Here is a 13,691-nt window from a genome sequence, read left to right on the forward strand (position 1 = left end):
CCAAACCTATTCTGGTATCTGTCCCCCGCTTTTCCTTCGCTACATCGACGACTGCATTGGCGCTGCTTCCTGCATGCATGCTGAGTTCGTTGACTTTATTAACTTTGCCTCCAACTTTCACCCTGCCCTCAAGTTTACCTGGTCCATTTCCGACACCTCCCTCCCCTTTCTTGATCTTTCTGTCTCTGTCTCTGGAGACAGCTTATCTATTGATGTCTACTATAAGCCTACGGACTCTCACAGCTACCTGGACTATTCCATCCCCTTCTCGCAATTCCTCCGTCTCCGCCGCAACTGCTCTCAGGATGAGGCTTTTCATTCCAAGATGAAGGAGATGTCCTTTTTTTTTTAAAGAAAGGAGCTTCTCATCCTCCACCATCAACGCTGCTCTCAAACGCATCTCCTATTTCACGCACATCTGCTGACACCCCATCCTCCCGCCACCCCACTAGGAATAGGGCTCCCCTTGTCCTCACCTACCACCCCACCAGCCTCCGGGTCCAACATATAATTCTCCGTAACTTCTGCCACCTCCAACAGGATCCCACCACTAAGCACATCTTTCCTTCTCCCCCCGCCCCTTCTGTTTTCCTCAGGAATCGCTCCCTATCCGACTCCCTTGTCCATTCGTCCCCCCACATCCCTTCCCACCGATCTCCCTCCTGGCACTTATCCTCGTAAGCAGAATAAGTGCTACACATGCCCTTACACTTCCTCCCTCACCACCATTCATTGTCCCAGACAGTCCTTCCAGGTGAGGCGACACTTCACCTATGAGTCAGCTGGGGTGATATACTGCGTCCTATGCCGTCTTCTATATATTGGCGAGACCTGACGCAGGTTAGGAGACCATTTTGCTGAACAGCTACGCTCTGTCCGCCAGAGAAAGCACGATCTCTCAGGAACTCCACGTCCCATTCCCATTCTGATATGTCTATCCACGGCCTCCTCTACCGTCAAGGTGAAGCCACACTCGGGTTGGAGGAACCATACCTTATATTCCATCTAGGTAGCCTCCAACCTGATGGCACGAACATTGACTTCTCTAACTTCCGTTAATGCCCTACCTCCCCTTCGTACCCCATCCATTATTTATATATTTATTATTATTAATTAATTTTTTCCTCTCCTCTTTCTCTCTCTGCCCCTCTCTTGCCCATCCTCTGGGCTCCTCCCCGCCTTTCTTTCACCCTAGGCCTACCGTCCCATGATCCTCTCCCTTCTCCAGCCTCACATCCCTTTTGCCAATCAACTTTCCAGCTCTTAGCTCCATCCCTCCCCCTCCTGTCTTCTCCTATCATTTCGGATCTTCCCCCTACCCCACCACTTTCAAATCTCTTACTAGCCCTTCTTTCAGTTAGTGCTGACGAAGGGTCTCGGCCCGAAACGTAAACTGTATCTCTTCCTAGAGATGCTGCCTGGCCTGCTGCGTTCACCAGCATTTTTTGTGTGTGTTGCTTGAAATTCCAGCATCTGCAGATTTCCTCGTGTTTGCGAGATGGAATACAGGGTTAGGAAATGTACGATATTGCATTTTGGTAAAAGGAACAATAGTACGGACTATTATCTAGATAAATGCAAAGAATAATATGGACGAAACAAATATCTAATGAGGATGTCATGAACAGAGCAAGCACAAAAAGAGAAATAATGTATGAGATCATGAAAAGGCAACTAACTTCATTGGACATGTGATTAGCAAAGAGGAGTTAGAATGCACGGTAATTATGGGAAAGACTGAAGGGAAGAAAGCAAGAGGAAGGCAAAGACAAATGATGACGGAGACAGCAGCCAGAGAACTGGAAATGAATACCAATGAATTGATCCACTTGACCTGAAACAGGAGTGCGTGGGCCATGGCAGTCAAAGCTCAAACTGGGCATGGCATGGCACCTGATGATGATGATGATTATCTAGATGGAGAGAACGTTCAAACATCAGAGATGCAGAGGGACTTAAGAGTCATCGTGCAAGACTCACAGAAAATTAATTTACAGGTTGAGTCTGTGGTAAAGAAGGCTAATGCAATGTTGGCATTTATTTCAAGGGGAATAGAATATAAAAGCAAAGAGATAATGCTGAGCCTTTATAAGATATTAGTCAGACTGCAATTGCCCCATATCTCAGAAAGGACGTGCTGTCTTTGGAGAGAATGTCCGGGAATGAATGGGTTAACATATGAGGAGTGTTAGGCAGCTTTGGGCCTGTACTCACTGGAATTCAGAAGAATGCATGGGGATCTCATTAAAACCTACCAAATGTTGAAAGACTCTATATGGTGGATGTGGAGAAGATGTTTACTACGGTGGGAGTATCCAGAACTAGAGGGCACAGCCACAAAATCAATAGCGATCTTTTAGAACAGAGGTAAGGAGGAATTTTTTTTTAGCTAGAGTGTAGTGAAGCTGTGGAATGCTCTGCCACAGACTGCAATGGAGGCCAAATTTATGGGTATATTTAAGGTGGAAGTTGATAGTTTTCTGATCAGTCAGGGCATCATAGGATATGGCGAGAAGGCAGGTGTATGGGGTTGAGTGGGATCCAGGATCAGCTATTATGAGATGTCAGAGCAGATTCAATGGGCTGAATGGCCCAATTCTCTTCCTATGCCTTCTGGTCTTTTAAGACATACCTCTTTCTCATTACTGCCATCAAGGAGGGGTACAGGAACCTGAAGATGCACACTCAAAATTTTTGGAACAGTTTCCTCAGACCCACCATCAGTTTTCTGAATAATGAATGGACCCATGCACATTACAAAACTATTTTGTTCTCTTTTTGCACTTTTTAAGTATATTTTTATTGTAATTTATAGTAATTTTTAAGTAATGCACTATACGACTACTGCAGAACTACAAATTGTACAATATATGTGAGTGATTGTAAACCTTATTCTGTGTTGCAGTGGTGGGGGAGGGGGTGGTACTTCAGCAGAGATGAGAGTTTGGTAACAGGAGATGGTATGGGAAGCCTGATGGCAGGATTCAGGAGTCTGACCATGAAATACTATAAGCCAAATTAGAATCAGGGTATGCAATGAACAGGACACTTTTTGAGACTGATGCAGTGATTTTACTCCCATTAACATGTGCTTTGTGTGCTCAAAAATGAATCACTATTTTGAGATTGTGTTTACAGTGACAAATTAACAGTCATTATTGTACACAATTTTAACCAAGATGTACATTGGTACTTCATTTTCCTTTTGCCTTCAACCATAATATGAAAGTGACACATCTACCATTTTCTGGGGATGATCATAAATAATCTTCCATACACTTTTGTAGACGCTTGCAAACTGCTGGTGTTTTAAAAACTGTTTCCTTAACCTTATCACAAGATTGTCCGCAGATAGAGATGTGTGGGTTTCTCATGAGTAATCCACCTTCCTCCCACATACCAAAGGGCACAATGCTGTATCTCTATGAATCTATAACCCAAAGAAAATATTAAAATGGTTCATATTTCTCCATTCATAGTTCCTTCTTGGGAGTAGATCTGTTTTGACTTCTACCTTCCTACCTACTACTGAGAAAGCCCATTACATCCACAGTCAGTGAAATTTCTCATAGAGAACTGAAGCAGTATAGATATAGTGCAAGATTACCTGTGTTTGTGCCATATCCCACACAAGTATCCATTTGGATTCACATGATGGCACAGGTTTGCACACACTAATACATCTTTGTTAGTGTCCTTTCACCTGACTGTAGCTCCTATTTAAACCTGTTTTTTCAGATCTCTGGTCCTCTTGAAAATTCTATACATTTTATGGTATTAAGAGCTATTTTATTCTAAATGTCATTCACCCAGGAGATTATGATTAAATTCTCATCTTACTTTTTGTTGTTACCATTCTTCTCATTTGCTTGATCAGTTTAACAATGAATTAATAATGCACCTTTCAAACAGTGAAGCGTTTCATGGCATTTTCATAGCTGTGCACTTCCGACTGTAACTTCCCTAACTTGCAGTTGTTACTGACTTCATTAAAACCTGTGTGGATGAGTGTGTGTCCACAAAGGCTTACTGTACCTTCCCAAACCAAAGGCCATGGAAGAACCAGGAGGTATGTCGTCTGCTGAAGGTTAGATCTGTGGCATTCAAGTCTGGTGGATATGATTTGTGGAGGGCTATCTCAACGGTGAAGAGACAATTTCAAATGAGGTTGAAGGCAACATCAGATGCACGGCAACTCTGGCAGGGTCTGCAAGACATTACTTCTTACAAAGCGAATGGCAGCGCTGCTTTCACTACCAGATGAACTCAACGCCTTCTATGCACGCTTTGAAAGGGAGAACACAACTACAACTGTGAAGATCCCAGCTGCACCTGATGACCCTGTGATCTCTGTCTCAGAGGCCGATGTTAGGCTGCCTTTAAAGAGAGTGAACCCTCGCAAGGCAGAAGGTCCCAATAGAGTACCTGATAAGGCTCTGAAAACCTGTGCCAGCCAACCAGCGAGAGGATTCAAGGACATTTTCAATCTCTCACTGCTACAGGCGGAAGTTCCCACTTGCTTCAAAAAGGCAACAATTATGCCAGTGCCTAAGAAGAATAATGTGGGCTGCCTTAAAGACCATCACCCAGTAAAACTCACATTGACAGTGATGAAGTGTTTTGACAGGTTGATAATAACTAGACTGAACTCCTGCCTCAGCAAGGACCTGGACCCATTGCAATTTGCCTATCGCCACAATAGGTCAATGGCAGATGCAATCTCAATGGCTCTCCGCACGGCTTTAGACCACCTGGACAACACAAAAACCTATGTCAGGATGCTGTTCATCGACTATAGCTCAGCATATAATACCATCATTTCCACAATCATGATTGAGAAGTTGTAGAACCTGGGCCTCTGTACCTCCCTCTGCAATTGGATCCTTGATTTCCTAACCAGAAGACCACAATCTGTGAGGATTGGTGATAACATATCGTCCTCGCTGACGATGAACACTGGTTCATCTCAGGGATGTGTGCTTAGCCCGGTGCTCTACTCTCTATATACACATGACTGTGTGGCTAGGCATAGCTCAAATACCATCTATAAATTTGCTGACAATACAACCACTGTTGGTAGAATCTCAGGTGGTGACAAGAGGGCGCACAGGAGTGAGATATGCCAACTAGTGGAGTGATGCCGCAGCAACAACCTGGCACTTAACGTCAGTAAGACAAAAGAGCAGATTGTGGATTTCAGGAAGGGTAAGACGAAGGAAAACATACCAATCCTAATAGAGGGATCAGAAGAGGAGAGAGTGAGCAGCTTCAAGTTCCTGGATGTCAAGATCTCTGAGGATCTAACCTGGTCACAACATATCGATATAGTTATAAAGAAGGCAAGACAACGGCTACACTTTATTAGGAGTTTGAAGAGATTTGGCATGTCAACAAATACACTCAATAACTTCCATAGTTGTATCGTAGAAAGCATTCTGACAGGCTGCATCACTGTCTGGTCTGGAGGAGCTACTACGCAGGACCGAAAGAAGCTGCAGAAGGTTGTAAATCTAGTCAGCTCCAACTTGGGTACTAGCCTACAAAGTACCCAGGATATCTTCAGGGAGAGGTGTCTCAGAAAGGCAGCGTCCAATATTAAGGACCTTCAGCACCCAGGGCATGCCCTTTTCTCACTGTTGTCATCAGGTAGGAGATACAGAAGCCTGAAGGCACACACTCAGCGATTCAGGAGCAGCTTCTTCCCCTCTGCCATCCATTTCCTAAATGGACATTGAACCTTTGGACACTACCTCACCTTTTTTTAAAAGGATACAGAATTTCTGTTTTTGCACTTTTTTAATCTATTCAATATATGTAATTGATTTACTTATTTATTATTATTTTTATTTAATTTTTTTCTCTCTGCTCGATTATGTATTGCATTGAACTGCTGCTGCTATGTTAACAAATTTCACGTCACATGTCAGAGATAATAAACCCAATTCTAACACAAATTGACACAAGATCTCAAAAAGATACAATAAACAATTAAAACCAAAAAGTTCTGGAAAGGAGTACTAGAGAAAGCTTTTAGAGTTGAAGGCTAATCTTGGAGAGAAATGGTTCCAAAAGGTTGGAGAAGGTTACAGAATGGAGAGAGACAATAATTTAATTTGAACATGGGGATGAGAACTTTGAAAGAGAGACAATGGTAGGTGAGTAGCCTTGGGAAGAGGTAACTGTTATGATGGGTAAGCAGAATCTAGTGTGAGGAGCAAGTGGACAAGAGAATTTGGACTGAACTTATTTCATGGTGAATAAAAGCTCGGAAAATAATGAAATAGATCACAGCAGAAACCTATAGGAGAGTCCACCTTTATCAAACAAGATGAAAAGGATGAAAGTATTAACACATTGACTTTAAAAATGAGAAATGTGCTCCACGACTGCAATATCCTCTCGCTTATCAGACAATAAAAAGTAAAAGGGTACTCCAGTGGAGTGTTCACCATTACATGTCAAAGGGGAATGCAATTCCAACATCAAAGTAACATAAAGGAATCTTTTTTTATGTAATCCTTTACAATACAGCCAAGCCCAACACGACATGGAGCATGCATTCTTCAGAAGAAAATATTATACAAAATTAGGCATTTTAATTTTTAAAAATCAATTAACTTGCTGGTTTCAAATAATCTGTAAAGGACACATTTTACCTTTAGAATGAAATTGTGACATAACTTTTGCTTCTGACTTCGTTATTCCAAACAATTGATATCCTTGATTTTTCTTATTTTCTGACTGTGCCTAAAGAAGCAACAAACAGCGTGAGAACTTGGAGTGAAAATGCACACATCATAAAGGAACAATAAATTCCAGGATCTTTCTGATTTGCTAATCATAGGCAATCTTTCTTAGATACCTTCCCACCGCATACCAGTTATTTTCCTCTCAAATGAGTTTTAAACTTGTCTGGATCCATCTGGCATGCCCATGTTTATCTTATCACAAAGCCACTGTGCTACATTCATTGCTTTACAACTACATTGTGATTAATTATAAAGTATTAACAATGAAGCATGCCGAAAATCAAATTTATTCGCAGACTAGACCTTGTAGCAGATAAATGATCAAATCTGCTGAGTTTATTTTTATAACTTTCCTTGGTGAGGTATGAACTTATGATTGAACCAACCCATTTACCATGATCAGTTTGATCTTTTTGGAATTTCTAATACACAATTTGGTTAAATTCCTATAAAAAATATAAACTCTGAACAATTGCAAGATTTCCAATGATACTTTTGAGAGGGTTCAACATTCTTTGAATCACAGAATGCTTACAACATCGGAGGATGCCATTTAGCTCACCGTGACAGTGCCATGTCTCAACAAAAGCAACTTGATGTCTCTAATCTGCATCGACCTACAAATTTTCCTCACAGCACATTTGTCCTCAATGGAGCCTTCATTCAGCCCATCTGCAGGCAGGCAGCACTTTCCAAATTTCAATAACAGGCGCAGATAAGTTTTTCTTCATAACATTATTAATTCTATTTTATTTTTTATAACCTCTAGTCCTTGATCTTGCCACCAAAGCAAAGAGTGTCCAACCCTGTCCAGATCCATCACTGTTTTACCAGACCTCCCCTCAGCCATCTCATCTCAAAAGTAAACAGTCACAGTCTCTGTATAAAACTTGTGCTCCACAGATAATGTACAGGGGACTGCAGACTGATCAAACTCACTATAATGTTAAATTGTTAAGACATTTTGTGAGTATAAGTTTTCTTTGAGGACCTATTGCAATTAGGTAATAATCAGGCAAGTACTGGCAAATATCATTTGGTTTTCAAATAATGTCAAGGTACCTGTATCTTGATTCCTGTCTAATAATGTGCCTGATGAATCAGCTTTCAAAGTAGGGTGTATGTATCAAAGCAGTAGCTTGTAGTTTTTGCAACTCACAGGCTCAGTATTGATAAGCTTAAGTTTATAGCAATACTGTATAGTAACAGCATGTACCAGCCACTCAAGTACACACCAGCTTTTCATGTAATTTTCGCATGGCTATCTGAAAATACGTATCTTTGATAGAGATGTACCTCTGGAGGATTCTGCCTGAATAACAGCAGCAGAGAAAATAACTTCAGATTTTTTTTTTATCCATTTTCCATTTTAGAATTGTGTTCAAGTTTCCAAGGTCAAGAAAGGATCAAAATTCCCTTGTGCTCCTGGAGAGCTAAAACAGCAGCATTATAACCTGCTTCTTTTGGTTGTGTCATCACCTTGATAGCTAAAGAGAATAATAAACCTATTTGGTTTAAACAATGCACACTCAGGGGGACATTTTTCTTATCCCCCAAATGTTACCTGATATGTTGCCCTTGAACCTGAAGAACATTTCCTCAAAATCTAGAATAAACCCTTGGTCAAAGCTCTCTATGACTAAGGCATCATTGGCAATGTTCATCTACAGACTTTCATATATGACATGGTTATAAATTACAAATTCAGGTCTTGTCTTAGTTTGCCTCTCAGGCATAACAGTGTTTCTACCTTCTGTAAATGACCTGAATGACTTATATTTCAGGATGGCCCAATAAGGCCCAATATAGAACCACATATAATAGCATATTCCAGGCACATGAAGGTGGAGTCATTGAGTACGACAGCACAGAAACAGGCCCTTTGGTCCTTCTGGTCTGTGCTGAACAATTATTCTGCCTAGTTCCATAGACTTACATCTGGACCATAGCTCTCCACATATCTCTCATCCATGAACTTACCAAGCCTCTTAAATGTTGAAATTGAATCTAAATCCACCACTTCCGCTGGTTGTTCGTTCCTAACTCACACCACCCTCTGAGTGAAAAGGATACCCCTCCTGCTCGTCTTAAACATTTCAGCCTTCATCCCTAATTTATGACCTCTGGTTCCAGTCTCACGTAACCTCAATAAAAAAAAAGCCTGCTTGCATTTACCCTTTCTAAATTCCTTATAATTGTGTCCATTTCTATCAAATTCCCCTCATTCCCATATGTTCCAAGCAAAAAAGTCCTAACCTATTCAACCTTTCCTTACAACTCAAGCTCTCAAACCCCAACAACACCCTTGTAAATTTTCTCTATACTCCTTCAATCTTATTGATATCTTTCTTGTGGGTTGGTGGACTTGCTACTCTAAATTCAGCCGCACCAACATCTATGGGGTGACCAATATGGGGTGACAATTGTTAACTGGTTCTCTTTCCACACATGCTGCTTGACCTGCTGAGTGCTTCCAGGATTTTGTTTTTATTTCATTCACAAAGGGTTCGACTGTCAACTAAGCAAAGTAAACTGACTATTAAAATCGATTTTAAAAATGTGGTTGTGAATGTCTGACTTTTGGAAAGAATTATAGACAAAATATATTCAAAAATTGAAAAAAGACGAACAATCCAACTATAAAAAGTACAGTATCAAAAATAAAACAGGAAATAATCACTTAGAATTAAGAATATTTAGATAAAAGAGGACTCAAGTTTAAGTTCATCTTAGATAATTTAAGCAATTCAGTATAAATTTATCCAATTCCCTTGAACTATTTCTCTCCATTTAAATAAATGAAATTGGCAAAACTCTGTCAGGTCTGACTGGCACAAGATTATTTATTTATTGAGGTACAGTGCAGAACAGGGACTTCCAACCCTTTGAGCCGCGCTGTCCAGCAATCCTCCGATATAACCCTAGCCTAATCACGGGACAATTTATAATGATCAATTAACCTACCAGCCAGTACGTCTTTGACTATGGAAGGAAACCCAGGCATTCACAAGGAGGACGTACAAACTCCTTACAGATGATGTCGAACTTGAACTCCAAACACCAAAGCCTTAACTAATTGCATCATGCATCTGCTCTGCTAGCATGGTGTCCACTGAGTGCCCAGATTTTCTAGCAGGAAATGGCACTGGTGAAGCACAACGATGAATTATTGATAGCAAACAGAACAAAAAGTTACTGCATTTATCACACTTTTTCTCAGATACAATCACTGCCATCAATAATCTGCAACTTCCCTTTTGGAGCAGAGCTACTGAACTGCTTGGATGACCAGACACTTTTGCGGTGTGAACTGAAGACTCAAAGATGCAGGATGGCTGTGGTGCTGTGGGTATGTGCCAAATTGAAGCGGCAGGGCCCGGGCCGAGGGCAGGGAACAATGTTTGGCCATTGCTGGAACGGACTTGGAGGCAATTCGATGTGGCAGAGCTGAGACGAGGTGAATGGGGGCAATGCAAGGCAGTGGGAACTGGGCCCTGGCCTGAGAACAAGGAAAGACATGAGGTTTGGTCAATTTAAGTGCCAGGTAAATTAGAAAGGTCAGGGTGTCAAGGCCGGAGGTGAAGTATAGGCCAGATCAGCTCACTGCTCTGCAAGGTTTAGAGTCTGTGGCCTGTAACTAACAGGCTCCAAGATCGGCTGTAGTGATGATGCTTTGTGTGGCCATGTCTTTACATTTGTGAACTTCAGTTCTGAATGTTATTTGCTAACTTCTCTTGTCTGCATGAGTTTTTTTCCCCCCTGCACATTGAGTGCTTGTCTTTTTTCTAAAAAGGCTTCTTTTGGGTTTCTTTGTTTTGTGGCTGCCTGCAAGGAGATGAATCTCAGTGTTGTATATAGTAAGGGTGTCAAAGGTTACAAGAAGAAGCCCAGAGAATTGGGTTGAGAGGAAAAATAAATCACCCATGATTGAATGGCAAAGCAGAATTGATAGGCCAAATGGCCTAACTCTGCCTTTATAACTTCTTGTCCTATGGTCTTGTACGGGCAAAGGTTAGAGGGGTGAAATAACTGGATACAGTAACAGGGGATTCCACAGAGTTAACTGGGATTGCCTTGGAGAGAATGGAATTTTAAAAATATGTCTGGAAAAGCTTTTTGAAGATAATGTTACAAGAGGAGAGGCAGTACTGGATCCAATTTTAAAGAACACAGCTGGGCAAGTAATTTGAGAATTAGTTAGAGGAAATTTGGAGTTAGTAACCATAACTCTAAGTTTCAAGCAACACACATAAAAGTTGCTGGTGAACGCAGCAGGCCAGGCAGCATCTCTAGGAAGAGGTGCAGTCGACGTTTCAGGCCGAGACCCTTCGTCAGGACTAACTGAAGGAAGAGTGAGTAAGGGATTTGAAAGTTGGAGGGGGAGGGGGAGATCTGAAATATTAGAAGACAGGATAGGGAGGGATGGAGCCAAGAGCTGGACAGGTGATAGGCAAAAGGGATACGAGAGGATCATGGGACAGGAGGTCCGGGAAGAAAGACAAGGTGGGGGGGAACCCAGAGGATGGGCAAGGGGTATATTCAGAGGGACAGAGGGAGAAAAAGGAGAGTGAGAGAAAGAATGTGTGTATAAAAATAAGTAACAGATGGGGTACGAGGGGGAGGTGGGGCATTAGCGGAAGTTAGAGAAGTCGATGTTCATGCCATCAGGTTGGAGGCTACCCAGACGGAATATAAGGTGTTGTTCCTCCAACCTGAGTGTGGCTTCATCTTTACAGTAGAGGAGGCCGTGGATAGACATGTCAGAATGGGAATGGGATGTGAAATTAAAATGTGTGGCCACTGGGAGATCCTGCTTTCTCTGGCGGACAGAGTGTAGGTGTTCAGCAAAGCGGTCTCCCAGTCTGCGTCGGGCCTCGCCAATATATAAAAGGCCACATCAGGAGCACCGGACGCAGTATATCACCCCAGCCGACTCACAGGTGAAGTGTTGCCTCACCTGGAAGGACTGTTTGGGGCCCTGAATGGTGGTAAGGGAGGAAGTGTAAGGGCTGGTGTAGCACTTGTTCTGCTTACGCGGATAGGTGCCAGGAGGGAGATCAGTGGGGAGGGATGGGGGAGACGAATGGACAAGGGAGTCGCGTAGGGAGCGATCCCTGCGGAATGCAGGGGGGGGGGAGGGAAAGATGTGCTTAGTGGTGGGATCCCGTTGGAGGTGGCGGAAGTTACGGAGAATAATATGTTGGACCCGGAGGCTGGTGGGGTGGTAGGTGAGGACCAGGGGAACCCTATTCCTAGTGGGGTGGCGGGAGGACGGAGTGAGAGCGATGTACGTGAAATGGGGGAGATGCGTTTAAGAGCAGATTTGATAGTGGAGGAAGGGAAGCCCCTTTCTTTAAAAAAGGAAGACATCTCCCTCGTCCTAGAATGAAAAGCCTCATCCTGAGAGTAGATGCGGCGGAGACGGAGGAATTGCGAGAAGGGGATGGCGCTTTTGCAAGAGACAGGGTGAGAAGAGGAATAGTCCAGATAGCTGTGAGAGTCAGTAGGTTTATAGTAGACATCAGTAGATAAGCTGTATTCAGAGACAGAGACAGAAAGATCTAGAAAGGGAAGGGAGGTGTCGGAAATGGACCAGGTAAACTTGAGGGCAGGGTGAAAGTTGGAGGCAAAGTTAATAAAGTCAACAAGCTCTGCATGCGTGCAGGAAGCAGCGCCAATGCAGTCGTCGATGTAGCGAAGGAAAAGTGGGGGACAGATACCAGAATAGGCACGGAACATAGATTGTTCCACAAAGCCAACAAAAAGGCAGGCATAGCTAGGACCCATACGGGTGCCCATAGCTACACCTTTAGTTTGCAGGAAGTGGGAGGAGCCAAAGGAGAAATTATTAAGAGTAAGGACTAATTCCGCTAGCCGGAGCAGAGTGGTGGTAGAGGGGAACTGATTAGGTCTGGAATCCAAAAAGAAGCGTAGAGCTTTGAGACCTTCCTGATGAGGGATGGAAGTATATAGGGACTGGACATCCATGGTGAAAATAAAGCGGTGGGGGCCAGGGAACTTAAAATCATCGAAAAGTTCAAGAGCGTGAGAAGTGTCACGAATATAGGTAGGAAGGGACTGAACAAGGGGGGATAAAACCGTGTCGAGGTATGCAGAAACGAGTTCGGTGGGGCAGGAGCAAGCTGAGACAATAGGTCGGCCAGGACAGGCAGGTTTGTGGATCTTGGGTAGGAGGTAGAAACGGGAAGTGCGAGGTGTGGGAACTATAAGGTTGGTAGCAGTGGATGGGAGATCCCCTGAGCAGATAAAGTCGGTGATGGCGTGGGAGCAATGGCCTGGTGCTCCTTAGTGGGGTCACGATCGAGGGGTAAATAAGAGGAGGTATCCGCGAGTTGTCGCTGTGCCTCGGCAAGGTAGAGGTCAGTACGCCAGACTACAACAGCACCCCCCTTATCGGCCGGTTTAATAATAAGGTTAGGATTAGTGCGGAGGGAGTGGTGAGCAGAGCGTTCCGAAGGAGTGAGGTTGGAATGGGGACAAGGTGCGGTGAAGTCGAGACGGTTGATGTCCCGTCGGCAGTTAGCGATAAAGAGATCCAGAGCAGGCAGAAGACCAGAGCGGGGTGTCCATGAAGAAGAGGAGGGTTGAAGACGGGAGAAGGGGTCATCGGTGGGGGTGGAAGAGTCCTTGCCGAAGAAGTAGGCTCGGAGACGGAGACGGCGGAAGAAAAATTCCGCATCATGGCGAACACAGAACTCGCTGAGGTGTGGGCGAAGGGGGACAAAGGTGAGGCCCTTACTGAGGACAGAGTGCTCTGCCTCTGACAGTTGAAGGTCGGAGGGGATGGTAAAGACCCGGCACGGATGACAGCTGGGATCAGAGGGGGGAGGGGGGAGGCTGGGGGTGTCAATGGAGAGGGGAGGGTTGGGGTGAGAGGAAGATGGAGCCTCTGAGGACCCAGGAGCTGACGATGGGATCTGA

The 13,691-nt window shown here is 43.6% G+C and overlaps 1 protein-coding gene across 2 annotated transcripts in view; it reads right to left on the reverse strand.

Moving 5' to 3' along the window:
• cntln (centlein, centrosomal protein) overlaps positions 1-13,691 on the reverse strand; it is a 529,511-nt gene that overhangs the window by 223,909 nt on the left and 291,911 nt on the right. For both annotated transcript variants that reach the window (XM_072258219.1, XM_072258220.1), the window contains one exon: positions 6,657-6,747. In XM_072258219.1, coding sequence (XP_072114320.1) covers positions 6,657-6,747 — 91 coding nt within the window. The remainder of the gene's footprint in view (positions 1-6,656; positions 6,748-13,691) is intronic.

Source organism: Mobula birostris, chromosome 5, assembly GCF_030028105.1.
Source record: "Mobula birostris isolate sMobBir1 chromosome 5, sMobBir1.hap1, whole genome shotgun sequence".
NCBI lineage: Eukaryota > Metazoa > Chordata > Chondrichthyes > Myliobatiformes > Myliobatidae > Mobula > Mobula birostris.